This window comes from Perognathus longimembris, chromosome 23 (assembly GCF_023159225.1).
Source record: "Perognathus longimembris pacificus isolate PPM17 chromosome 23, ASM2315922v1, whole genome shotgun sequence".
Classification (NCBI taxonomy): domain Eukaryota; kingdom Metazoa; phylum Chordata; class Mammalia; order Rodentia; family Heteromyidae; genus Perognathus; species Perognathus longimembris.
The window spans coordinates 36,134,603-36,146,636 of NC_063183.1; the positions used below are offsets into that span (position 1 = coordinate 36,134,603).

The window sequence follows — 12,034 nt, forward strand, 5'->3', positions numbered from 1 at the left end:
GACCTTGTAGAAGCTTACAGAAACGGATATCCTTCCTAGTGCTCTTGTTGCTACACCACACTTATTTTAATTTTCTTCAAGGGAAACGTTATAGGGTAATTTTATTTTATTGGTAAATAAATTGAGGCTCTGGAAGGCGAATAATCTGACTAGCTGAGTGTTGCAAAATAAAAGGAACTAAACCTTTATGGTTTTCAGGATTTTTTTTCTGACTCTCAGAATTTGTTAAGAGAGTGTCTACACAAAATGCATGATATAAATTCAAAGCATTAATGGAAGTAACTATTTTGTGACCTTTATGATGGCAAGCATCTCTAAAATGATACAGTACAAGAGATTAGATTCCTGCAGCATAGTTCCGAATCCTAGCTCTGCCAGTGTGAAATGTGATGCGTAGCCACTTCCTTAACTTCTGTATGTTTCAGGTTCCTATAAATAAATTCCTAAGAACATAAAAACTCAGTAAAACAGTGCTCAGTTTAGTGTTCTACTACCTGGAAGTTTGAATACACTTCCACTTCTGAGGAGAACGCACAAAGCATAACTAGTAAGGGACCGCATTGACTCGTTCCTATAGATTTAGGGATGGGATGGGTTAATCCAGTGGCTCTCCTTGCTTGGTCATACTCCTCCCTCTCTCCCTCCCCTTCCCTTTGCCCCTCTCCTTCCTTCTGTCCCTCCCCTCTCTCCCCATCTCCCCCCTCTCCCCCTCCCTCTCTCTCCCTTTCCTCCTCCTCCTCTTCCTCTCTTCTCCTCTCCTTTCCTCTCCTTTCCCTCCTTCTCCCCCTCTCTCCACAGCTGTTCTACCTCTAGCTTTGCCTGCATGTTGGCAGTAAGATGGGAAGGGAAGTTATGGGTCTCATGACAATCCCTTTCAGTGCCTAAGGGGAAAGCAAGACTGTTTCTCCTGCTCTGGTATTCCAAGCAAGGAGCCTTTGATTGGGAAACTTAATCACAGGCCTATGCATGGCTGTGGTGACCTGGAAAACAGAAGGTGCTGGTTGATTGAAGTCAACACAACCCACCTTGGAAATGGAGTTTTGTCGCTGAGGAACATGGACCCTAGGTGAAGCAGAACTTTGAACACAATCAGGATGCTCTTAAGAAGGAAGAAAGGGTGGGTGGTTTCTGAGTGCGTAGTCAGTGTTATTCACTGTGCACCTCTGCAGCCTCCGATGTTGAGATGCAGTTAGAGATAGCTGTTGATGTCCAGAGGAAGAGTAGTGGCTGTGTAAGGACCTGGAGACTCTACGGGACTCCTGTGTAGAAGTCCACAGCCAGTCCACAGTAGATGCTTTGTCTGCTTAATTTTGGTTCTGGCTCAGCCTAAGGTCTGAGCCAGATGGAGACAGACCTCCAATTATGTCAGCAGCCCTGTCAGAATTTTCTTCTTTACCCCCTAAGAGTCAAATGTCCCCACTCAGGACTTCTCCAAGTTGGAGTAGATGAATTTCCTAATTGCTGCTGTTGCAAATTGCCACAAATTGTCACGAGTTCTGGAGGTCACAAGTCCAAAACGAGTGGGGCAGGGGTGCATGCCTTCTGCACCCTTCAGGCCCGTTCCTGCCTTTGCTGGCTTCTAGAAGACTCAAGAAGCCTTCGGTTCCTGGCAGCCCCTTCTTGCCTGGCACCACGCTGACCTCTGCCTGTGCTATCACACATCCTTCCCCCACTCCCACCGTGCTCCTTGCGATTCGGAGAGCCACAGGTAATCTGCAGCAGCCCTTCTCGCAGGATTCTCAGCCGCATCTTCAGGGTCCCCTTTGCCATGTGGAGTAACACAGAAATCGGGATATGCACACGTTTGGGGTCATTACTCAGCCTACTTAAGGGAAGAAAAAAGCAGAGGTCACTTAGAAATGCCACCTGTTTGTGTTTTGGGAGCATTACACCACACTGCAGGCTCGCCTTTTAATGACCTAGAATTTTAAGTGTACATGATTTAGATGCACATAATCTATCTCTTGTAACATAAGCATTATGGATTGTTTTCTAACTTTAGCCTAAGTACGGTACAGTTTTGTCTGCCTTCTGTTCTCAGTGTAAGTGGGAGACTTTTTCTTTCAGACTGACCCAGATTTAAGAGCACTCACAGAAATATAAAATATTACAGAGGTGGAATCTTTAGGCTGCCGGGATTTGCTTTGCCAGGGGCTACCAGCTACCTTTGATAAGAAACATGAACTTCACTGGGTGAGGACCACTTGGCTTGCAATCTAAATTTAGAGGAGAAAAGCAAAGGCTTTCTAGAATCCTACAACCTGAAAATGAAACTAAATGATCCCTCCTTCCTTCCTATTGCCGTTGGAACACTGGTAGCTTTAACCATGAGTTACAGCAGCCGTGGTAGATGGCTGCAAACAGTTTTCCTGTAAGGGTCACACGTGGCCAGACTGGGCTTCTGATGCCAGAGAAGCAAGTTATAAAATGACTAGCAGAAGGAAGTACATAACTGAACTAGAAGTCGTACATGGGCCTCCAAACGGATGGGTGTGAAGGTTAGCTGTGATGGGAAGACCCCAGGGTCCTCCTGAGGGAATGGTATTGGACTAGTCCAAACAGACGAGTGGCTCTCTTAAAAGTATCTCTCAGGCATCAAATCTTCCTAAGCAATAAAATGCCTTAGAAATACTTCCATTCGTTTTCAATGTGGCTCGTAGATCATATGGTCGATTCAGTTGCCTCGGTGTGACTATACGTAGTGTCAGTAATTGTGAAAATGGCGTGAGTTAGGGAGTTAACAGTAACCTCCTAAATGAGGTCATTTGTGTTTCTTGCGGGGCCCACATGTGCGCTACCAGCTTCCCTAAGCATCCTGTGTGCAGACTGACTTGACTTTTTAAACCAGAGACCCCCCAACATGAACGAGCTGGTACACTAGCCTGGCCCTCTCAAGCTCCGCTCCGTCAGTGGACAAGAATGCCAGGGTTCCACGGTTCTGCTGGGAAATCTTCGGTGAATGAGGAAGACGGGCTGGCCCCGATGGCAGACTACAAACGCTGCCTTTTCTCCTCTCCTGCTTCAAGACTTGATTCTTGCGGACACTGATGTGTTTTGTATGGATTATAAGGGCACAATTTCTAAAGAAAAGCTTAGGGAAGCAACAGAAATGGGATCATTACTCATTTGCACCTGTTCTTTATGGAGTGTCTCTCTTTGGTTATAAAAGGGGTTCAAGTATACCCAGAGAATATTTGAAAATCTTATTAAAATTTATATCAGCATTCTCCACTGATGTAAGGAAAAAATACAAATACTCAATACAAGAGCTGCATGTGAGAATCCTCTCTTGAAGACAAGTTGTATTTGAAAGATAATCATACGATCTCACAGACGACTTAAGGTCCCTGTGCACTTGAAGTTCAGCTTTTCTTCCCAGCTTTGTGGTCTCCACACGGTGGGGCCTGTTCTAGAAATATAGAACACTGCAGGTAAATGAGCCTGTGGAAGAAATAAAGCATGCCATTGCTTCTCTTCCATAATTTCATTTGAATGAGTATATCACCATAGAAGTTAACCTTCTTATAAATTATCTTAACTCCTGTGGGTCTTAGGCCACACAATCTACCATCATTCTACACTTTACTTTTCATTAAATACCTCTTATGTATTATTCACCTTCCTCAGCGAGTCTACTGTGCCTTGAAATAGTTTCATCCAGAGTACTCAACCTTGGACACATAGCAAATAACTAGGAAATGCCATTTGATTAAAAAGCTAAAGGAGAGGTGACTGAGCCAGGCTGCTCAGTCAAGGACAGGCAGAAATGTGTGGAGCAGGTGTACACTGACTCCAGGACAAAGCTCTGCAACTCACAACCCTGCTTTCCAGTACTCACGATACCAAAGTGTCCTGAAAGGCCAGCTAACGTGCAGGACAAAGAATTACTTGCCTCCCTCTCTCCCTGGGGCCCGCCCACCCACCCTCCCGGGCCCCACAATGCCCACTGAGCAGGCCAACAAGGCCCCTTAGCCGTGTCTAACACCTACTGGGTCTTCTTTGCTCTAAAGAACACCGACCCTAAGCCCAAATGAAGGGAAGAGGAAGGCAAAGTGTTCAGTGCCCTTCGGAGCAGCAGGAAGCACTTTGGTGCAAATGACTCATGACCAGAGTCCTTGAGAGCCGAGATTCAGTCTTTCACAATAGTAATTCTTTCATTTTCACTTTATTTCTCCATGTGAGGTACTTCGTTTTCTTATACTCATCTTTAATCCTCCTCCCATCTAGAAACTCAGAAACCTTCCTAAGCTGCAGCTTTCTATGCCTTGATTAGAGTGTTCAGTGTGAGGAACTGGGTTCCTAGTACCCAGGGGGTAGAGGTACTATCATGGCCTCCTGTCATGGCCTGGGGTCCCCTGCTCCCCATCTATCAGCCCCTCTCAAAGCTTTGGGTCTTAAGAACCTTTTATACTTCTAGAACCTTTTATAGTACTATTTAGGCCCAAACAGGTAGTACAGAACTCTGTGAACATTGTGTAATTGAAGGAAGCTTTTTACGTTTAATTTTGACTTTAAATTTTTAAATTGCTATCCTAAAAAAGAGAGAACTTTAAAGCTCAGGTTTATTTTTATTTTATCTATCAATGCTTACTGAGTTAAAAATAAGACATTTAATATCTACCTACTAATTGACTTAGTAATTTCTGAAAACCCATTACCTGTTACATAAATAATAGCTTTCATAGAAAATTACTATTTGAAAAAATAGTGAAGAGTGGCATTATTTTCAGTTTTGCTAAATATCTTTGGTGTCTGAAGGGCAACTGGGTTCTTATATTTGGTTAAAGAATAGAAATAAAGGGCTAGGAATATGGCCTGGTGGTAAAGTGCTCGACTCGCACACATGAAGCCCTGGGTTCGATTCTTCAGCACCACATGAACAGAAAAAGCCAGAAGTGGCCCTAGCCTTGAGCAACGACAAGCCAGGGACAGTGCTCAGGCCCTGAGTCCAAGCCCCAGGACTGGCAAAAGAAAAAAAAGAGAAAAAATAAGAATAAAGTTGGCCTTACAATTGATACAGTATTGAAAAGTGAGGAGTACTTTTTAGCCCCTCCATGAAGTTGTGGCTTTTCTTTTCTGATACTGTATCAAAACTAAGTAGTAGAGCCTCAAAAGTTCACTGACATGGAATCTGAAACCATATGGAAGATATTTTTGTACTTTATTACATTAAAAATCTATTGGGTTATACGGCATGTTGATAGATTTCCCTTGTGGAATTTTTTGTAACCTCTTGCGTTGATCACTGAGAAATTATCAGCTCCTTGAGTGCTGCACACCTTCCAGATGTTGACACATTTCATTATAAAAGATTTTAAAATCATATTTGTCGATACCAACAATTCAATCAGAAAAGATATAAGTATTGAGAAACTGTTAAAGCTCACAGTGGCAGATAAATGGCTTTGCTAAATTTCAGTTTTCCCTTGGAAACTCACATTTCATTATTGGCAACAAACCATGTCATTGGAAGTGAAAGGCTTACTTTCATTTTCAAGAAAATACCACTTACCAGAGTCTGACTAGCCACAGTTTGTTCTTTTCAATAGAAAAGAACATGGCTAATTTAGCTCACTAGTCTGTTTCCTTAAGGACATCACTGGTTTTTAAGCATATTTATTAGCATTGTGTCATACAGAATTAATGTAAAGTCTAGAGCTTTCTTGATAAAATCAGTATTTTTCTGGTTCATCCACAACATTCTTAGGAGGCAGTGTTTTTCTAGGGAGGTGATTGTAAACCAGTTGAGCCCTGACCATTTAGTTTTGTGCTAGGAAATTTTGCTGGATATTGCTCCATGTCATCTTTGTGGAGAGCCACACAGTGAAAAAGGCAAATAAGACCTAAGAATTGCTAAAAGATATATTTGACCTTGGTAACTGTCTGAAGGGTTCTGGGCTACCTGAATCCTCAGGCGAAGGGAGAAGAGTGGCGGTCGCCTTTGTTTAAGCCCATGGTGTGGTGTGTGGCGGACAAGGGAATACTCAGTCCTTACGTGAATCCCCGCAGGGGTCTGACATAGCCAGGCAAGACACGGATCCTTTTTGATGCTCTGACCCACTGCACGACATCGCAGCTGCTCTGCTCCTCCTAAGAATGAAGTGATACAGTCTGAGGACTGGGTGTTGCTACTGATATAAAGCTTCCCTTCCCAACTGGAGAAGAAGCTCTGTGGTGCTGCACTTGCCTGTCAGACACAAATGTTTAGATCTCAGACTTCACCCACGTGGCTCGGGCTTGCTGTGGATTTCAGCATCTAGCACATGTCAGACGCCAAACTATGCCGTGCTTTCCAGGACTCTTCAGAGTGTTCCCTCTCTGCCCACCCCCACGGCTTCCTTGCTTCTCCTGCTTAGTTTCCTCTTACTCACTGAACATTCGCCTCACAATCTAAAGCTCCGTCCAGTGCAAAGAGCCTTCATTGTCACACTTGGTGCTGAAATCCATCTGCCCCTGTGTAATAAATACAGAAATGCCAAACTTTGCTTGGACCTGGGGGCCGTATTTGGTTTTGCTGTTGTTGCTCTTCATTTGTTTTGGTGGTACTGGGGATTGAACCTAGGGCCTCACATGCTAGACAGGTGCTCTACCACTGGAGCTTTCCCAGAGCCCTTTTTCACTTCGTTACTTTTTAGGTGATGTTTGATGTTTTTGGCCTGGTGATGGCCTCACACCACAATCTTCCAGTCGGATTACAAGAACGCATCATCACATCCAGTGTATTTATTAAAATAGGAGTCTCATTAACTGGCTTACCTAGACTGGCCCAAAACAGTGATCTCCCAATATCTACCTTCTGGGCAGCTTGGATAACAGACACCAGTCACAGCCCACAGCCCCCACATTTGTTTTTTTGTTTTGTTTTGTTTTGTTTTGTTTTTTTGGCCAGTCCTGGGCCTTGGACTCAGGGCCTGAGCACTGTCCCTGGCTTCTTCCCGCTCAAGGCTAGCACTCTGCCACTTGAGCCACAGCGCCGCTTCTGGCCGTTTTCTGTATATGTAGTGCTGGGGAATCAAACCTAGGGCCTCGTGTATCCGAGGCAGGCACTCTTGCCACTAGGCTATATCCCCAGCCCCCACATTTGTTTTTTAACTGCATTCGTTTGGTTACACAAATGTACTTACTTACCTTGTTCTTTTATACTTCTAATCAAGATTATTCTGGACAGGGATCTTCAAAGTTATCCTACTCTGTGCTTCAGGGTGAAAGTTGGTTCTCATCTGTCCTCTAGTGAGGGGTCAGCTGTACAGGAGCTACATGAGTTGGATTTTTGAATTGGCATGAAGCTAAGAGCTCACCTAAATCCTAAATTAATCTGAAATCCACATTAATTGAAAGCTAATATTTACTGGGCTTCGTTATGACTCCTTGTTGAGAAGGGTATGATCTTGAGCTGATTACCAATTCTGTATCATCTCACCATTGCTTCTCCTGTGAGGGGTGCGTTCTGTGTATTCTCTCTGGGTTTGGGTCAGTGGTGAGAGCTCTAATTCTTTTATGTCAAGGGACAGGTGTTAGAGGAACTAGACAACCTTCTGTCAGTACGAGCGTCTCTGTGCTTGCCTTTGTTCCAACTGTGGATGTTAACTAGCAGGACCGGGAGCCTCTGTGTCTTGGAAACAAGTCTCCTGAGAGGATCCCAGCCAGCTACAAATAAGATGTTCCCGCATCAAACCAGCAAACACATCGCAGCAGCTCCTGCCTGGAGAGAGCGCTGGCTTCTTACTATGCCTCTTCTGGGGTATTCCTCTCTAAACTTCCCATCTAATGTCTCTCATCTAAGTGCCCAAAGAGTTGTAGGCACAACAATAAGTTAAATTGATCCTTTACCTCCAGATCGCCTTTGGAGCACCAGTCACTGAGTTCCTATGGTGAGTAACTCAGTCACTGCGTTCTTACCGTGAGCCGGGAGTGCATGGAGAGCTACAGCTGCCACACCAGTGACAGGGAGTGGACAACTCAGAGTGGACATGACACCAGCTGTGGAAAATTCCAGCTGTGTCTGTTCCTGGTCCTCTCCCTGGCATGTTAGTGAGCTCCTTGTCCAGCAGCCCACACTTCATCCCTGGTCTGAATGGAGGTTCTGAGTGCGGCACGAGACTTGGAGATAGGGACAGCCAACAAGCAGTGTTTCCTAGAAGCGTTTTGCCTTCCTGGCTGTGCTGTGGGGTCCCTCCAAAGCCAAGGTGGCCTCTTCTTCTTGGTGACTGTTAAAGGAGTTCAGGAAGCAGTGTCATCTGACTGCTGCCAAAGATCCAGGGCATGAAGTCACCAGGGTGATGGTCAGATGTCCAGTTCCAAGCCTTGAGACCTGACCAGGCATCCCCTCCATCTTCTGCCTCTGTTTCCTAATGTACGTGTGTGTGTGTGTGTGTGTGTGTGTGTGTGTGTGTGTGTGTGTGTTTATCATGACTTGGAGACGTCAACTCATGGCGTGTGGTGGGTGTCTCTAAAATACTCGGAGATCTTATCTGTGGTGAGACACTCCAGTGTGTACTTTGATTTACTCTGAGGAGTCTTCTCTGATTTTTCTTTCCTCCCTTCCCCACCCAGAGTCAGTGCTATCTCCTGTATGCCAGGCATTGCAAGTACCCCCCATTGTAGTATCACTGCATCATATCACAAAGATAAAATTTTACTATGAAATAAAAATGTGAAGAACTGGCTTGTGAACTCCCCAAAGGACAGGACAGCCTTGTTCGCATCAGTTCTAACATTGTTTAATCAAAATGGAATACGTAACACCTTTAATTTGTCATTGCAATACCCTTTTTTTAAGCCCCGATGACATATTTCTCTTTACCCCACTTGTGTGCCTGTCACACAACACCTTGTTTTTTTAAAACGTCAGTAATGCTGTGTGGTAGCTGCGGGAAGTGGCGGCAGTGCCCAGCCCTCGGCCAGCATGGCAGCCACAGAGCTTCCCCGGGGTCCTCTTCCTCTCTTCCCAGCGACCCTGAAGGAGTTAGTCTCCCAGACCATGATCCGCTGGGCCCAGGAGAACCAGATCCAGGATGCGGAGCTGGTCCGCATGATGTTCAACCTCCTCCGGCGGCAGTACGACAGCATCGGGGAGCTGCTGCAGGCACTGCGGAAGACCTACACCATCAGCCAGGCCTCCGTGAGCGACACCAGCAACCTGCTGGCCGCCCTGGGCCAGATCCGATCCCTCCTCAGTGTCCGGATGGGCAAGGAAGAGGAGCAGCTCATGATCCACGGCCTGGGGTAGGTCGGGGTGCTCCCCACGGGTCACAGGTCATTCTCAGCCAGTGAGTGTCCCACAGAGTTCTCCAAGCAGGAAGAGGCCTGGGCTTCCTCCTCCTGGGATTGTAGCCCTGCCAGAGAGCCACCTTTGTAACCTGGGAAGCCAGGCCACCTGCTCCCCGCAGCAGAAGACATGAGGAAGGGAAACAGAGGATTCCTGGGTACGGGAAGAGCGGTAATTTCACCTGAATCTTATGAAAATAGCCATAGGGAGATGAAGGGGAAAAAAAACAAAACAGGAAGCAACAATTTGAGCTTTTGACCTGATATCTTCTGAGGCTTTTTTATGAAATATTACCCCCTGGACCTTTTTTCTGAAGTCATACCTATGAAGACATTTTTGTTTTGTAAGATTCCTTTACCCATGTTAATGGTTCATGAGTCTGTTTTAGAAACAATGTAGCGAAACAATTGGCTACATTTTAGCCATAATAACACTTCTATTTTACAGATAAGAAAGGGAATGCCCTCAAAAGAGTCACTGACTAGCCTGTAATTTCACCTGATTTAAATTAAAATCAGCCTTGTAGCATTCCACCCCTGAGCTACAACCTGCAGGCAGACCTCGAAGGTCCAGGAAAGGGACTCTGAACATAACCTTGGAGAGAGGAGTACAGATAGGCGCATTTCTCAAGCCCATTTCCAAAGATGGGTTTTATGGGAGAGGAAAGGGCTTCAGAATTAACCTCCCAGAGTCTTTGCAGGGGGCAGAGCAGCAGTAGCAACAGGGATTAGGTGGTGTCTCAAGCAGCTTGGGAGGTGGGAGGGGAACAAGGTAAATAGAAGGTAATTCCCAGCAAGAGGGCAGTGGCCAGTTAGCAGGCAGCTTGTGCCCTTCAAACCCTTTATTTGCATAATAAATATGATTTTAAAATAAATATGACTTAAAGATATAGGGCTTGGGTACCTGGCTCAAGTGGTAGAGAACCTAACTAGCAAATGCAAGGCCCTGAATTCAAACCACAGTAGCAAAGACTTAATGATTCTTACATGTAAACATCATTGATTCTTAAAGATTGGTGTCCATAAACTTTATACTACTTCATATATAAATATAAAACTGCCTTAAGAAAAGAATGCATCCCTATCAATAACTACAAAGATATATATATATGTGTGTGTATATATATATATATATAATATGTATTATATGAAGAAAAAGGAATGTGAAGACCCTGTGAACATGGGGCATGGAGTAGAGAAGTCTGGAGACTTGGTCTGTCTCAAAACCAGCTATAAGCAGGGGTACCAGGGACAACTGTTTATGTGTCGCCAGAAACAACACCAGAAAGAAACGTTTCCAATTCAGAAAGCCAGTATTTAGCAATAAGGAAGCAAAACATACTCCTGTCAGCAAAAGAGGCATTCCAAATCCTTACTGTCTTCTTTGCCACCAGTGTGCTTGTGTGTTCTCAGCCCTGAATTCTTTTTTTTTTTTTTTTTTTTTTTTTTTTTGGCCAGTCCTGGGGCTTGAACTCCGGGCCTGAGCGCTGTCCCTGGCTTCCTCTTGCTCAAGGCTAGCACTCTGCTACTTGAGCCACAGCGCCACTTCTGGCTTTTTCTGTCTATGTGGTACTGAGGAATCGAACCCAGGGCTTCATGCATGCGAGGCAAGCACTCTTCCACTAAGCCACCTTCCCAGCCCTCGTCCCTGAATTCTTACAGCGTAGAACTCAGCAGGTGCTGAAGTCTCCCTCTGATCATTACCCTAGAGACATCATGAACAACAAGGTGTTTTACCAGCATCCCAACCTCATGCGAGTCCTGGGCATGCACGAGACGGTGATGGAGGTGATGGTGAACGTGTTGGGTACTGAGAAGTCACAGGTAATGCCACGCGGAAGCCTGGACTCAGGGCAGGGGCTCGTGGAGTGATGGGTGGTCCTCTCATCTGTTAACTCTCCCGGGGAGAGAGAGGGCTGTGCATGATGCCAGGATGGAGCCAAGAGGAGACGATACTGTGGTTGGGGCCAATTCGTAAAGCTTAGGAAATCCACTCACCCCGCAGGCCCTTCAGTGGCTAAACTTACCCGCTACATTCTGCGGCCCTGCTCCTTCCAAAGTGGAATAACTCTGGGTTTCTTTGAACTGGGTCTGGAGCAGGTTGTTGTAAAAATGTAGGGATGTTCCCAGTCCTGGCAGTATTGGAGGATTCCCGCCTCCGCTGCCAGCCACCCTCCTGACAAGCCCTGTTTCCTACCAGCCACCACCCCCCCATAAAGCCAGGGTTCCTGTGGATGGCAAGGAATGGGGATTGGGAATCGTGGGCATTGTCCCATCTTGCCTGAGGTCTTCCTTAGCATCAGGTGGCTTCTGACACCATTTACTGAGTATGGTAGAATTAAAGATAAGATGTGGCCTGGCATACAGGTGCTGATGACTCTGCTATATGTGGTCATGAAGCACAGTCATCAGTGATATGGATAGTGTATCCATGCTAACTGGAGGTGACTGGTTTTTAGTTGCGTAGGAGCTCATAGGAGAGCACTCGTGAAGGACAAACGTAACTCAGGAAGGCTCCCAGAGACAAGTGGGGTGCCCTTGTGGGGTGCCCTTGTGGGGTGCTCTTGGAGCCTTCACACCTGGAGGCCAGCCTTGTCTGGGCACTCAGTTTCAGTAGTCCTGCTTTTCTATGACTTCTGCTTCCCTTTCAGATATTCCCATCAGAGGGGTCCTGTCCAAGCCCTTCCTAGCCAGAGACCACATTAGCCCCATGTAGAGTGGGTGGATTCATGCGATACCCAGGAAACTGGGATTCTGCTGGACGGCT

General features: G+C 45.8%; 1 protein-coding gene across 1 annotated transcript in view; it reads left to right on the forward strand.

The window, feature by feature from the left end:
* The window catches only part of Ryr3 (ryanodine receptor 3), a 369,516-nt gene that overhangs the window by 244,804 nt on the left and 112,678 nt on the right, over positions 1-12,034 (forward strand). Inside the window, 2 exon segments of the mRNA XM_048333185.1 lie at positions 8,952-9,225; positions 10,977-11,091. Of these exon segments, the coding sequence (XP_048189142.1) occupies positions 8,952-9,225; positions 10,977-11,091 (389 nt within the window).